General features: G+C 36.2%; 2 protein-coding genes across 2 annotated transcripts in view; one reads left to right on the top strand and one right to left on the bottom strand.

Annotated features, from left to right (window-relative positions):
• LOC139980529 (uncharacterized) overlaps positions 1-17,524 on the top strand; it is a 290,788-nt gene that overhangs the window by 236,172 nt on the left and 37,092 nt on the right. The window lies entirely within an intron of this gene.
• LOC139981458 (monocarboxylate transporter 7-like) lies at positions 1,304-9,966 on the bottom strand. Its single transcript, XM_071993860.1, has 4 exons — positions 7,577-9,966; positions 4,162-4,305; positions 2,017-2,838; positions 1,304-1,684 (listed from the first exon to the last, which is right to left on the bottom strand). The coding sequence occupies exons 1-4, from the start codon at positions 7,749-7,751 to the stop codon at positions 1,557-1,559; spliced, it is 1,269 nt and encodes a 422-aa protein (XP_071849961.1). The 5' UTR covers positions 7,752-9,966; the 3' UTR covers positions 1,304-1,556.

Here is a 17,524-nt window from a genome sequence, read left to right as displayed (position 1 = left end):
AAAAGAGGACCATTGAATGACATAGAACTCAAGTTGTCGTAGACAAATTTTTACTGCATTGCAAACGTATAATTATACTTGTTTATTTTTCTATTATTTTTCTAAAGAGGTTTTTGTTGCATCTTAGTAACTGATTGAATAGTCTGCAAGTGTGTGTGTTCTATAAAGTGGCACAGCTTTTTAATTGACGGGCCTCTAATGCACGTGTAAAGAATCATTCCGCAAAAATAAAAATAGTGGTAAAAATATCCGTGACAGATAGTTTTGTTTTTTAACGATCTATACAATATCAAAATTAATTTTGTTGCTTAAATCCTACTTAAAGACAAAATGAAGATATACTGCTCATTATACATTTTCATAGACTAAGAGCTATATTTCTCGTATTGTATAACAAAGCTTAAACGACTCAGATTTAACTTCAGTTAATCTGGAATCAAAATCCTGTTAAAGGGAAAAGAGACGAGTAAGCCATGAACAGATAACCAGAGACCAAAATTGTCGCTATTAAAAGAATCACAATTGCAACAATTCTACCATCAGCCACAGAGATAATTGCAGGGGCTCTTTTTGAAGGTCGTTTACTTTATAGATTTAAGAGTTTACTTTATTCATAAACTGCAATATTCTGTACATCTGCCCTTGAATCTCTTTGGGTTTTCGTATTATGTAGGTATGTTTCTGGCATTGGGAGAACAAATTGTTCTTTGCTCTCATATATATATTTATCAAAAGTTCATGCATGCTTTTAAGATTTAAGAAAATGAATTGTTGGAGAGAGGTCCAGTTAAGCAACTTCCAAAGAGCTGTATCGTCTTCTCTTTATCGTCTTCGCTTGATCGTCTCATATGCATTGTCTAATCCGTATTGTCTCATTCGTATTGTCTCATCTGTTATATCTTATGTGTATTATCTCAAGTAGTGGCTCATTAATATATTTCATTATTTCATCTGAGTTGTCTCATAGGTCTATGTATTTACGCATCATATCGACCCATCTGTGTTATCTTATCTCTTTAGTCCCATTAATATTGTCTCATCTGTTTTGTCTCATCTGTACTCTGTCATCTCCATTGTCTCATCTATGTAGTCTCACCCGCTCTGTATAATCTCATCTACATCACCTCATCTGCATTGCGTCATCTGTATTGTCTCATCGGTAATGTCTCATCTGTATTGTTACATCTATGTCAGACTAACTAACACACACACACACACGCGCACACATATATATATATATATATATATATATATATATATATATATATATATATATATATATATATATATATATATATATATATATATATATATATATAGTCTCGGTTCAAAGTATCTCTTTCGAGATCCGGCTTTAGGAATCACAGATGATTTCGAGTTTGGTCAGCATTATGTTTGATCTCTAGAGTAAGGCCAACTATGTCATCAAAACAGAACTAGCATAGAATCAGCGTTCATAGCCTAGTGGTAAGCGTGTCCGCGTATAAAGCGGGAAGCCCGGGTTCGAGTCCCAGTGGAGGCTGGAAGTTATATTTATATATTCTAAGCGACATGGGTCAAAGGTCACATTTACTTGATTTAATAAGTAAAATTGTTGGTATAATACACAGAACTTGACAAGCTGCGGAAAAGGATAAAAAGATGAAGACGTCGTTGTAACTCCCTCGAATGTCGTGAACCAGACCTGGAGAGGAAGAAAAGAAAATACATTTTCGTATACTGGTTGAAGTTTCAAATGCATTCACCCCGAATAATGTATCAAAATACATAGCATAGCATATGTTAAAGGTGAACATCTTGAAAACTAGGCTAACTGGAGAAGCGATACCAGCAACACCAACTAATTCTCTTGGACTATATTATGATATATATGACGACGACAATTCTGCATCATTTAAGGTATAACTAAGTAAAAACGTGAAACTGACATATGCACTATTAATACATACATGAAGACTTCATACAACAAAAATCCACACGTTAATAGGAAAATTAAATTGATTTTATGCCGTATACCTGAGATAATCCCTGTTGCTACGATGCCTGCTCCAGTTATGGAATTTGACAATGCCACTGCGGTCTTGAAATGCTTTTTGCACACCACATAAATCGTGTAAGCTTGCATCCAGGACCCGAGATAAGCTACTAATGCTCCTGCCACGAAAGATAATGTGCACAAAGATGAAAAACTCTCTGCGATATTGAAAGCGACCATCATACAAAGGGATGCTACTACACCACCGACATTTATAGGCAACGAATGCATCAGTTGAAAGTGATAAACAAAGATGCAAATTGTTCTTCCAACAAATATACCTGCTCCACCGGATGTTGACAAAAACACTGCGGTTGATGGACTATAACCCTTCGACACTCCGAAAGGTACCAAGTAAATTGCCCAAGCGAACAAAATGACTGAATTGAATAATCTTGTTAGGATTGCAAATGTCAGCGAAGGGTGTGCTAGTAATATATTACGTCCTTTTGGTGACTGATTCGGTGTTGGACACTCGTCATTTGCTTGAGATGAAGTTCCTGGCAGTCCCAAGTCTTGGTTGGGTAATATCCTTCGGTTTGGGTCATCACATCTCCAGATACTTGTATAATTCTCAAAGAGCATTAAACCACAAGGTACATTGTTCCACATGAGGGCCCCAAGAAGAGCTACCGCCCATGAAAGCCCATAAACTCGAAGCCAGTAGTCCAACAGTAAAGGCATCAACATCATCGCGACACTAGAGATTAAGGTACTGATAGAGAATACAATCCCAAACTGATCTCCGAAAGTTTCTCCGAGGTCCACGGTTGTAACTAGACTTATCATGCCCAAACCAAAACCTACGTTTGAATTAAAAATTGAAAGAAAACATTTGAATTGATTTGAAACGATTTTTGTCTCCAAATATTGTAACATTGTGTATTACAGAGAAGCTTATGAGTCATTAGTCATGAGCTTGCAATGCTACATGCAAATTTAAACATGTACACAAAAAACCATTCCATCGTCGTAGCATCGTCATTTTTGTTTTATATAAACAGATAAACAGAACGTTGATCTCTTTGAAAGGTAGTCAAATACCCGTGATTTATTGAACTAGGCATTCTGTTGTTAACAAAAACAAGATGAGTAATACGTCCCAGGTGAAAATTCCAGTTAATACCCGTTGAACTGGTTTCAACAGGTACCTGTTGCAACTAGATATGGTGACAGGTAAAAACAGGTATTAACAGGCGCAACAGCTTTTAACTGGTATCAGCAGGTATTAACTGGTATTAACAGTTTTCAACTGTTTTCAACAGGGGTAACACTGAGGTTTTAACTGGTTCTAACTGTTTTCAACAGGTCTTAATTTGTATTAAAAGGGTTTCAACTGTTTTCAACAGGGGTAACAAGTTTTAACTGGTTCTAACTGTTATCAACAGGTCTTAACTGGTATTAAAAGGGTTTCAACTGTTTTCAACAGGGATAGCAGGTTTTAACTGATTCTAACTGTTTTCAACGGGTCTTAACTGGTATTAAAGTGTTTCAACAGGTTATAACATGTATTAAAAGGAACTGTTTTAAAAGGTTTCAACTGGTTATAGCAGGTTTTAACTGGTAACTACTAACTAGGGTTTTCCACAGGTTCAATTGTTTTCAACAAGTTTATCTGGTGAAAATAGGTGGCAAAGGTACAAAGCATGTATTTGTTAATGCATAATTAAACTGGAACACATATGTGACGACAATATACTGTCTATTTCTGGAGTTTGAATAAAAATCTGAATACTGTTTAATGGCATTTGTACATACTGATTACTAGAAATGTTATGTCTTTAAAAAAAAAGAAGGCACAGTGGAAAGATGACTTTGCCAAGTAAAAGTCAACATCAGTCTATAATAGACTGGTTAATTCCACTTTCAAGAAAAAGACTGTCCAGAAGAAATCCATTGAAAAGTTAAGTTGTAAGTGACAGCTACATACTAACCATTTCCTGGATTTGAATAAAAAACTAAATACCATTTAATGGTTAGCAATAACTGTTAAAACAAAATAATAATTATGGGTTTAATCCCACTTTGAAAGAAGAGCAGTCTGGAAAAATTCCTCTTAGAGGGAACTCGTAAGTATCATTAATATAACATATGTAAATACAATAGTATTTTATATTTGTACCTACCGGAAATGACATTTGATATAAGTAATTTCCATAGTGAATCGGCGAGAAAACCTTCGTATATAAATCCAGCCCCGACAAGAAAACTGCCGAGAGTTCCAATAAATTGGTAGGAGAAAATGTCCATTAACCAGCTGATGAGAGGACCTATAGAAGAAAAAAAAGGATCGTTAAATGTAGTGACTCGGACACCGCTTTACCCCAATAGTAGATCTACAATGTATAGTATAAGCAAAGCTTCTTAATAACTTGGCACTAAATCTAAGCAAACATCATTTTCTCAAAACAATGTACACGGCACAAAGTGTTTAACACGTCCGGGCATTCCTACTTGGAACCCGCCGTTTCTTTTTGCTGTATTTTGTTGTTGTTGTTGTTGTTGTCGATGATGTTGCTGTTTTCTATTTCACTGCTCAATTCTTGAGAAGCTGAAAGAAAGGAAGGTTATTTTAACGCCCACACAAGTTCACAAACAACAGAAATAAACTAACGGCAATTCATACTAATTATACACTGTACAACTCCAATTACCTACAAACTTCTATACAGTTCCTTAGCATTAAGATTCCAGTGGTTGTCCAATTTTGCCTTGAATCATTCAATAAAATTGAAGAAACAACAACCTTAGGAAGAGAGTTCCATGTATTAACAACTCGGTAAGATATATACTTGAGACGTTTGTTTGACTTGCAATGCATCTTGTTAATCTTGGTGCTATGCCCTCTGGTTTTGGCAGACTGATCTAAGGTACACAATTCGCTACACACAATATCTTCCAAACCATTAACAATCTTATACGTTTGAATAAGATCATCTCTCTTTCTGCTGCATGATAATGGAGGTAACGTGAGTGCACGTAATATGTCACAATCAATCATCATAGTTCTCTAGACCAGACACCAGACGCGTAGCTCTATGTTGAACATTCTCAATACTGTTTACGTCCTTTCTTAGATTTGGAAACCAAATAGCATTACAATATTCCATATGTGGCATCACAGGTGCTCTGTATAAGAAAATAACTAAAGTAGCATCTGAAGCTTGAAATGATCTCTTTAATAATCAAACCCAGCATGGTGTATGCTTTGTTCACCTTTGGTAGAAATGTGCTTGCTAAAGTTAAAGAAATCCTGGAATAATACCCGGGTCTTTATCTTCACTTCCGCTATGCAATATCTGTTGCAAATTGCAAACATCATGTTGCAGGACTGCTCTCTCATTGTCTAAGCTGACTGTAGAATTAATCGTTGTATCCTCACCAAACATCCTTACGTATTTACTTACAACTTATGGTAGATTGTTGATGTAGATCAAGAACAAAACTGGACCTAAAACACTCCCATGTTGAACTCCACTCACAACTTCACTCCATTCCGAAGACTCGCTATTGATTTGTTCCCTGTCTCTTCGATCAGTAAGAAAACTCTTCTTCCAGTTGAATAAGTTACATTTTTATACCATATGCTGAGAGTTTCAGTTAAAGTCTTCTATAAGGAACAGAGTCACAGGCTTTAGCAAAGTCCAGGTCAGTCATCTAAAACATCCAGTAGTTGTGAAGCACAATTTCTTCCTGCCCTAAATCCAACTTGACCATTAAACAGTAAATTGTTCCCATTTAGATGGGAAATTAGGTATCGTCTAATAAAACGTTCCATATAACCACAACACAGGCTAAGATATACTCGTCGATTGTTACATGGCTCAGATTTCTTTCCCTACTACTGCAGAATCTGTCTATGCTTTAGGAACTCTTCTTATACTTATAGATGAATGAAATATTCTTGTTTGTAGATCAACAGAAACACTTGACATTCCCTTTACAAGGCGTGGATGAATATTGTCTGGACCCTGGTGATTTACTAGGATTTCAATTTTGTTTGTCTTTGCGTCCAATATCCTCAGTATATAGCAACATGGCTTTTAGTCTCAATAAACACCCCTATGAGCCATCTATGGAGCCTCATCATGTTTTTCCTTGGTGAACAAATTGGTGAAAAAAACATATCGAGAACTTGAGCTTTGTCGAAATCAGACTTGGTGGTAGAACCATCAGGCAAAGTGATATCACTTACAGATGGGGTAACTTTAGATTTGCTTCCTAACATATTTCCAAGAGTGCTTCGGGTCATGCCTTTATTTTGTTAGCAAGTAAGCAAAAGCAGCAGTCATCATCCACAGCTAATTCATCCCACATTTCGTAGATTCTTTCCAAGGAACCTATCCTCACAGTTGATATTACTCCATTCCTCTGAGAATTTAGCAAGTTACCTTATATTTCTCATACCTCCAAGATTCTTTTTTTACAGCATGAGTGGAAACACCATCATAAATTAGACACATTTTTTGGCACGCATATGTGGACACTTAAATCACTTTATGAGAATATAAGCCTCAACACTTTGTGAAACACCTTCACTATGAATATGCAAATTTACAGCCAAAAAAATATATTAACACCATGGTCAGTAGTGAAAAAATATCATCCACTTTCTATACATCATCTTGTACCTTTGGCAAACTCGAATCCAATATTATGAGGTTCATGGCTAATTCGAAATCTCGAACGGCTGATTTACTACATGTCGACAGAGACAGTTGTCAAATTTGTGAAATTCCAGAGGAAAAAAAAGGTCTCAATATGCAACTCTGAGTGACATGTCACCCGGGAAGAACAATCAATATTTAGATACTAAAAATCACCAACTACAACAAAAACACTAGCAAGTGATTCCACAGGTTTTTCTAATATATTATTCAGAATTACGGTTACATGCTCTTCTGCGGAAGGACTCCTGTAGACACACCAAAAAAAAGGAAGTGTTATCGTTGGAGTGAATAGTGAACCAAATTACATCAATATAAAAACTATATAACTCAGTGTTAGCAACTGAAGCTTAGATTCCTTTATTCTACGTATTAAATACAAACACCTCTGCCATCATCACTTAACAATAATTGCCAGTCTTTGGGCAAAAATACAAAAATGTAATGCCAATTATGTCAGGTTGATGGGTATAAATTTCCTGCCAACACTCATCTAACTTGTTCGAGTGATGAGTCTGCACTTGTATAAAGACAATTAAGGTTTGAGTTGGTTGCACTGTGGCCCTCTTCATCAGCGTTCACACTATTTACTATATGGGTACTTCATTATAAACCGAAACTTGTCCGGGATCCCCACTTACGAGAAATTATGCATCCGCCAGTGAAAATGGAAGGGGAGATGGGTGATTTTAAAGCCACTCACCTATGAATTTGTTTCAGTATAATAATTGCACATTTTCTCTGATTCATTTCATTATCCTTTGCGTACAACTTAACGTTCCTCGCATACCCCAATCTTCACCCATTCGCCTGTGCCCCAATTTTCTTGATGCATATGCTTAGTTTGTACCGTGAAAGGCTTGCAATTACTTACCAACAAAAAACGCCATGCCTTGCAGAACCATAAAAGACCAACCGACCATCATAACACTAGAATGTGTAAACTCCACTGTACCTTCAAATATAACACCGAAACATTTCAAACAACCTTGAAAGAGGAAATAAGACATGGTCCGAGCCAAGACAGATCGCCATTTCCGTCCGTTCATCTTAAGAGGTTTTTTTACCGCTAAACTTATAGTGAGGATTATAGCTGTACTGTGTATACGTTAATCTCCTACATACGGCTATGGATAGACATGATATGTTCCTGCAGATTTCCCACACTGGTATAGTGAATCTGTGGTACCGATTTAAGCATTACTTCATCATCCACCAGCAACAATTAATACCTGTGTTTATTTCGGTAGGCTGAGGATGAAAAATAATCGTACGTCTTGTGCACTGCCTGCTAAAATAATGTAGTATTTTACTGTAGAATATCGACAGCTTAGACGCCTGCGCCAAGACTTACAACTTTAAAGTGGTTTGTGAAAAAATGGTGCGACGTGTGTTAAAGAGTACATTGAAGCCGGGAATTGGCATCGTTATTTTCTGTTAAACAACCACTCATCTAATGCAAGTTTTCGTCTTTAAATCAGGTCGATATTTTCTTAGTTTCATACTAATATTTCACTCATCGATTAATACCAATATTGCGTATTACAAACAGAAGCAGTTTTCAAGAAATTAACACATGCATTCATATTAGTATTCCTTACAACCTTTATCATAAATTAGACATATTGTATGGCACGCATACGTAGGCATTTAAATCGTCTTATGAGAATATAATCCTCAACATTTTGTGAAACACCTTCACTATATATGAATATGCAAATTGGCGGTGTCCTGATGTATGTTAAATGATACAAAACGGTAATAAAGTGACACTGTACATTCACTAACAGGTTAAAACAATGAAAACCATGTCATAATACCCATGGTTCTGAATTAACGTTCAGCAATTAAGAGTGCGTTCAACTGTTCAATGAATGTTAATTTACGGTATTGCGGTAATTTTACGTTCATAACGTCCTGTTACATTACAGAACGGGCAAAGAACGTTAACTAACGGTAAAATACACATGATAAATTACGTTTCTAGTTATTTTTGCCTTTAAACACATGGTGCGTAAGACAAAATAATTGATGGGGAAACATTTATCTCTGTAGGCTGCTATTCCTAGTCATATGAGAATGAATTACATTTGATAAGTCATTGAATGAAAGAACTCGATCAATCGTTAAGACATATACCATACCACGCTAGTAAACTGAGTTTTATTTCGTATAGTTATAGTCTATATACATTTGAGCGGTGTTACTATACATCCCTATACTTCGATTGAAACTATATATCATTGATATACAAGGCTTTCAATATATAGTTGTGATTCTATATGCAAATTGAGCCGGACTTTTGTTGACTAGTTCTTTTCTATATTCATTGCTTATTCACCTCTAATGTTTACTAGTTCACATTTGTCATTATATACTTCACTTCTTTTCATTATATCATTCCTTGTTCCTTCATTACTGGTTGACTTATATTAATTTAATGTGGACTTTACTTTCCTTTCGTGACCCGTCTGCACTTGTTTTTTTTTTCCTTCTATGCATAATGTTCATTAATGAAAACAATCTGGCCGCATATGATAATTAATTTAACTTGGCTTCTCGGTCCTTCTGTCATTACACTATTATAGTAAACATGCTCATACAAAAGTTAGTTTCTCTCCATTTTCGTTTTCTTCTCTGAGAAAGTGGTGAAGCGCAACATCATATCGATTTATGAAGGTATAAATGATCTAACTTAGATCCTTAGGACGACTATTTATACGCGATAGGCAATAGGCTAGGGTAGATGTTCCGTAAAATGAGAATTCAAATGAAATACGGGTATACTATTTCTCTATCGTTTATGTCACTCTGTCGGATATCGTGCATGACTGCTTCCCATAGCAACCGGTAGGAGACATTCCTCAAAGCAGTACGAGTATAAATTTGTTACCAGTATATCTTACGATTATGTATGCTTGAAAAGATTAGTGTGCATGCGCACGTTTGTAACCACAGCAAGAAGAAAAAAGATTTATAGCTCTAAATTCAAACTTAAAATTCATTCCAAAATTACGAAACAACAAATTTGTCTCATTAATTTCAAATCATTTCGGTGGTAATGTGATATGTGGAACAAGCCCTAAGTTGCAGCAGTGTAAAACATTGCTTTGTTTTAAGGAAAACTCAGCTTTGCGTATAGCAAAATATGTCAGGCGCTATTACAAGTAAACGAGAAATATTTTCTGCTGGTATTGCATGATACATGCATGCAGTAATATACAAAGCGCAAGCTCCTAACTCGATGTTACTGTAGTCTTCGTGATTTCATGTGAGCGCGTTTGTGTGTTTTCTCCATGCGTATCTTTTAAGTACAAACAGGTTTGCAAACAAGAGCTCAGATGATAGCATTAATTGAAAAAGAACAAGCAAGAAACTTTTGGAACAGCTGTACACATTATCAATTTTCTGTCTACAAACAAGAACCATTTGTGTCAAGAAAGCAGTTAATGAAATTGAAAGTACGAGATTTTAGTGTATTTTACAAAAGAATATGGTGACTGGAATGTGCTTAAAATATCTACACGTGCCAGTGTGTTTGCATGGCATATAAACCCCTCCACCACCCCCAACCCCAACCCCAATCCCCCCCCCCCCCCACAAAAGAAAATAGTTACGTTTCGCTGAAGAATTAAAACAGTTTCGTATTGAATTTTCTTGAAGTTAATGCATTAGCGAAAAAGTAAAGATAAAATGCAATTCCGGAATTTCTTAGACCAGATGCTTTCCCATATTTAATGTTTAAATATTATCAGTGTTGTGGGCAAGTATGCTAGGCACTATACAGCAGTGGTAACTCATATATTAACCACACTAGCTGAGACCTAATATGTATAACTTCATCACCGTAACACAGACTGAAACGACAGAAGAGGATATATTTTATAATAGACAGATTGCAAAGATAAGTATTTTTGGAAAATTGGCGATGAATATTGGATAAAACTAGTATAATGGGCCGTGCTATTACAGGAAGGAAGTTTATAAAAGACACTTTCCACGATAAAAATTTGTAATACATTTATGACACATTGAAAAAGCTATTTAGAAATTTCACAACTTTTTGGGGCGTTTTTTGACATTTTTAAACACATGTTATATTTTAACAAGGTATATAAGACCTGATATCACTCTTTAAAATGCATGTTATCAGATTATCCTGTTTGACAGGGGTGCCAGGCGTACAGGAGGGGTACGCGAAAATTATCAACAGTGCCCCATTCATTAATACGAGTAATACGAGTATTTTTGTAATTAAAATGGCCATTTGTTATTTCTAAGGTGCCATTTAAAAAGAAAATAACAAATTAATCATTGAATTTGCGGCTCAGAGTGCAGTCTTTTTTTTCCGGGACATCTTCCTGAGATGAAGTCGCATGTCCTGCTGACCCTGGAAGTCTGTGCTCCCCTTCGCCGGCCCATCATCAAGCTCGTTGATCCTCCTCCCGCCGCCTCTGAACGTGTGAACTGCATTCATTGGTCCGTTTCATCTTCGTATAGCTTGTTTTATTATTAAGGTATCAAATATAGAAATTAATCTTTTTATACTTGAAATATCAAATTGCACATAGCATATATGAAGTTAAAAAGAATGAAATAACCATCCCAGTATTCCTCTGTTTCAGTATGATTTTATACAAAACAGCTTAAGGTTTGTTAATGCTCTTGCTGTCGTTGCCTTTGATCGTCATCGTGAAGGATCTCCCAGGTTAAAAGGCATGAGAGAGAAGCAAAACAAAATTTGCCGTGTTTTCATGATGAGATATGAGAGAAAATTACGCCACCTACTCTTGCCCCCATTTCATACTACTCAGTCACTTTTTCTTAACTATATATATACTACGGAAATAAAAAATATGCTATCCTTTATCCCAAATACCCCAGGACCCATCACAATTTCCCTGATTGACACCGTTTTCCACGGACTGCATGCTCCTCTAACACCAACCCCTCCCCCTTCCCTATTGCCTCTTGTCAGTACTCCTTGTAAATAACATAAATACATTTAAACAGAGAAACACATGCAAGCAAACTGTTTATTTACTGAAAGTACATAAGTTTAACAATTCACATTATTCAAATAATATTTTGCCGAGCTCTTGACGATTGTTGTTAGATTATTTATTTAAGGTAAAAAATATTGATTTACAAATTAATTCAGCAAACAAATTGTATCCTCCACTAACGCTGCAAAAGATAACTCATAACACATCAAAACGATCCTTTGTGTGCACCCCTGTACAATCATAACACTAAAGTTCTCTTAATAGAGAGGAACTCTACGTAACAATAAGGTAATGCGCCCTTATTTACACACCAGTAGAATCACTGTGGTTGAGTGGTACGGACACAAAGGTTACACAAAGGTCCTGGATTCTATTCCTACCTTCATCTAATGAAACCCAAAAGAGGAGGAAACCGGTCGTGAAGGGGAATTTTTCTGGTGTGTGAAACTTTATTAATTTAAATTATATATATATATATATATATATATATATATACATATATATATATAACCATGGCCCCAATGAGGCGTATTATCTTGATAACTTTAGCTTTGGTTTTCAATGAGGCTTCTTCGCGAGGAGGATCTAATATACACATATACACACAAATTTTGGAACAGATTAAATGTATCTTCATGTCTACCTAGGATCGATTCCCCGACCAATATTTAAAATTATTAAATATATATATATATATAAAATTATTCAATTTTATTATTATTATTATTTCATGCATGTTGGTTTGTGCAGCTTGTGTTTGTTTTGCTTTTTGTTTGGGTTTTCATTGTTTTTTTTTTTTTTTCTTATCCCTTTTGGTATTTTGTTTCACGTGACCACAGTAGCTCGTTGCAATATTGTCTCGCTCGTCGACTTTCACTGTAAATTGTCCGGACAGTTTACTTATAAAGAACGAAAACTGCAGCTGAATGGAAAGGAAACCATCATGGTGAGTCGTGTGATGTGCTCCATGGTATCACTTAAATTCTAGCTTACTCATTGTATACATTCACCCCTTTTACAACTAATGAAATCCTCGTATATCTGCCAAAGTCCTGCAATCAATTAAGCGAACCAAGAATGTTAACTAAGTGATGCATGTATCAACGTTTACAGCGCTTTGCCATTGCAAAGTTGCTATTTTCGTTAAAAATTTAATCTGCATTTGAAACACATGCAGCATATCAGGACTGTGATGCATAAACGTACACTGACATAAGTAGCAGAATACATGATTTGCGGTTCCTTAGTAACATATTTCTAATTGCTGTATATGTGTTCTGCGCAATTTACCGATCTGCGCTATCTTAAGATTGCGCTGCGCGTTCTTAGGATCCTATAATTGGGCACCGATCTTAAGATTGCGCAAGCTGTTAATAGCAAGCTGCTAGTGTTAACTGTAGGCCTATACGGGAAAGAACATGGCAGGACGGGTCAAGGTGAAGATGCACCACGGCCAGATGCCCATGCAAGAGACAAGGGGAAGACTGCACGAGCCACTGCCATCCAAGTCACGCCTGCAGCAATCCAACGAAGACGACCACAGCGACGACGACGAAACATCAGATGTTGATAGTAGGACCCACGAATTGGTTGACCGACCGCCCCATGGACGAAGCCAGCCAACTTATGAAGAAGATCAATCCCACCCTCGCAGGCCTCAGCTCAACTGTCTTGGTCTCGGCAAAGAAGACAAGGTAGCCCACAGGCAAATTTATTCAATTTGTCCACATCGGAGGGAACCACTGGATTACAATATCCAACGTCCACTCCAAAACGCCAGATCAGCTGACTGTGTACGATTCTCTCCACGGAGGCCGCCTCTCGACGTCAGCCCAACAGATAATAGCCCGATACGTGAAGACAACGAAAGACCGCCTCAGCATCGACCTCGCCAACGTGCAGCAACAAGAAAACTCCAACGATTGCGGACCGTTCGCCATATATAGCCTTTTGGTGTCTCGTTAGCATAAGGAGAGACCCAGTTCAGATGACGTATACCACCACTTCGTTGCGCCAAACGCTCGATGACGCTTTTATGAACAAGTTCCTAGAACGATTTACGTCCACTTGCCAATTTCGAAACGCCGATTCCGTGAGGACCTACGATGTGGAGATACACTGCCGTTGCCGTGGCATTGACGATGGAACAAAGATGGTCGAATGTGAACGTTGTTTCCGATGGTTCCACTTTAAGTGTTGTGACATTGATGAGGACAATGTGAAAGACTGGTCGTGTGAGCTTTGTAAATAATATTTCTAAGACAGTGTGAACGTTTCATACAAGACTTCTCTAGATATGACTTAAGAATTTATAACTGTTAATAACGGTTTAATTATGTGTTTGAATTCAGCTCCTTTATACCACCACAGAATGTTTATTTTAATCTATCATTGTGTGCCTGATTACGATGTAATTTTAATCATTTTAACTCATACCACTGGGAACGATCCTAATGTACTTATGGCAGCATTTAGAAGCAAATGATTGTATCATAAAGTTTGTAAATGAATGAAGACGAATATCATACATATATGATCCTGTAAACTTGAAATTATCTATATATTGTATAAATGTTGCCAGCCACTGCATTGAGAATTCCAATGTGTTTAGTTTTTATGTGTTGTGCTGTAAATAAAGAACCTGTTAACACAATTGCCAGGATTTATTTTTATAACATGAATTTCTCAAACTCTAATCATTGACAGGATGTGTTTTAATAGATCCTTAAACAGAGAGGACATCGATTAACAAGAATGATGAAAACCGACTGGAAAAGGAGACTGGTTGCTGATCTTCTTTAGTGCGGTCCTTTAGTAGTGTCACAGTTCAACCTGAACAAATAATGAATAATTCTTAGAACATGCATGAAATGAGACAAAATTTATCCCCATCATAAAGGAAATCATGCCCAATGAAAACTGATGTTTTAGAGGGACTCTTTTTCTAGTCTATACAACTTTTATTGCGAAATTAAAGAAAAAAAATTAGAAAAAACCTGCCTATAGCCGTCCCTTTAAGTACTTATTATACCTACGAACTGACGTGAATTATCTCCACCTTGGCATCCCATAGGATTGATGATTACGCCATCATTTGATTCAGATACTCCATACAGCTACGATCGCAAGATAGCGCAGTATCGATAAAACGCGCAAGACGGGCCTTGCGCAATCTTAAGATGGGTGCGCAATTATAGGATCCTAAGAACGCGCAGCGCAATCATAAGATAGCGCAGATCGGTAAATTTCGCGGAACATATGCATGCAAACAGGGGCGGCGATTTGTTTCAAAAATTGGGTGGGGGGGGGGGGGACATTTGCTTGGGTGCAGGCGCGTAGCAACTTTCATCCCCAAAATTGTTCGCGCGCTTCGTGATATATTATATATATATATATATATATATATATATATATATATATATATATATATATATATGGTATGATCCATAGTTATATATATACTCATGATATGTACCTTAGGTCGACAGTTTATGGTACTTTTTTATTGTCGCAAATAGCTTTATAATGTTCTCCGTCCTCTAAAACGTTCATTTAAAAGTTTTGGTTAGGGTCGGTTCAGTTCGGTATATATATATATATATATATATATATATATATATATATATATATATATATATATATATATATATATATAAAAATATATATATATATATATATATATATATATTTATATATATATATATATATATATATATATATATATATATATAAATATATATATATATATATATATATATATATATATATATATATATATATATATATATTTATATAGATGTATATATATTCTAACCCGAGGCGCGAATTATTATCAAAGCGGAGCGCGACCTTTGGTTGGCGCGCAGCGTACAAGAAAATTTCTGGTTTTGGTAGCCCCCCAGATCACCGGAAATGACACTTCTCGGGCTTGAAAATGACCAACCAGATGTACACTTTTGCCTAAGAACCAAGTTTTTCCCAATAGTTTTTTTCATCCATAACCCTTTTCAAGATTGTCACCAGCCTTGTCACACATCATGTTCGACCTCATCGCATCTCCTGTGGATCATTGCTTTTGTAGGTAATTCTGCGTAACGGCCCACAATACCCGTCAGCCCCACTTTTCAAGGTTGGTTTTAAGCCTATTATTTTTTCAAAATTTGAATAATAAATTCACTTCAAAACATACCCATCATGTTGCACAAAATTTCATCTATGGACAACCAATATAGAAAAACCCCCTCCAACCCCATAACAGACCGGTCAAAATTGCACGAGTAGAGGGAAGTATGATGAAGAATGTTGGTCAGGGAATTTTCGAAAATTCAGACACAGTTAATTTATTGGTGTACGAATATTAAAACCTCTTATAACGGCTACTATAAAACTTCGATATCATAAAAAATATGCTCGGGGGGGGGGGGGGTGGGCGGTCTCCCCCTTCGTCCCCCGGCCCCCCTTGGCTACGCGCCTGCGGTTAGAAATCTTGTAGGAAACAGGCCAAACGGAAACCCAGTGAACCCATGTCGATGTGGATCACGTATAATTGTACGTACTTACACTCATACACAAGAAATGTACAGACATTATGATAAAACTCATGAGTGACAACATGCTATACGGTCACAGGTCACAGAAACGACCACGAAGAGTCTTTTACCTCATGCAGCATGTGTTGGAAGAAGTTTGAGCCACCGCCAAATATGATTTGGATAAGTAATCTCACGCATTATTTTCTATTTAGAGCCATAAAAAATCACCAAATATTGGGGGGATATTAGATACTATATCCCCCACCTAAAATATTAGGGGGGACATATCTCCCCCCCCCCCCATCGCCGCCCATGCATGCACCCACAAGTGTGTAAATAGTGACCACCATATTCCATATATAAGACCCTGAATGTATATGTTTGAATAATAGCCGGGCTCCAATCAGATCACACATTTCCTGACATAGAGAAGATAAATATCAAGATGGTTATCATCCACACGTAAGCAATTAATATAACACATACCGTAAATGTCTGTTATAGTGGCGTTCTGTGTATATGAAATTCGTACACAACTTCGATCTGACAAAGGGTTAACTTAATACATGTAGCATCGGGAGTATATCACAAGGCCTTCATTGGTACTTATGTTATCTTAGTGTAAATTGAGACGACCAGGTTTATGTCATTAAGTCAGCCAGTTCACACACCCCTAAAATGTGAAGAGTATGTTTATGATTTTTATATCAATTTATAATAAATATCGTCAAAAGGCTGTTGTTAAATACGTTAAAAAGTACTGTTGTTACGATAGAGATATAGATTGAAGACACCAAGGCCTCGACTGGATGTTTCGCATCTATTGTATATATATATATATATATATATATATATATATATATATATATATATATATATATATATATATATATATATATATATATATATATATATATATATATATATATCACATAGAATGTTGGTCAATATTCACAAAGAGTGCTCTATGCCAAGGCAGAGCTAGAATATCACATAATTGCCTGATGATCGGTGCGCGAGCCGTACACGTGAAACTCCGAGTAGCAGTATGATGATAGTTTAGTTAAGTATATTATGTGATATATATATATATATATATATATATATATATATATCACATAGAATAATGGTCAATATTCACAAAGAGTGCTCTATGCCAAGGCAGAGCTAGAATATCACATAATTGCCTGATGATCGGTGCGCGAGCCGTACACGTGAAACTCCGAGTAGCAGTATGATGATAGTTTAGTTAAGTATATTATGTGATATATATATATATATATA

Source organism: Apostichopus japonicus, chromosome 15 (genome assembly GCF_037975245.1).
Source record: "Apostichopus japonicus isolate 1M-3 chromosome 15, ASM3797524v1, whole genome shotgun sequence".
Lineage (NCBI taxonomy): Eukaryota > Metazoa > Echinodermata > Holothuroidea > Aspidochirotida > Stichopodidae > Apostichopus > Apostichopus japonicus.
Note: the sequence above shows the minus strand (reverse complement) of the source record. Positions and strands in the feature narration are given on the sequence as shown.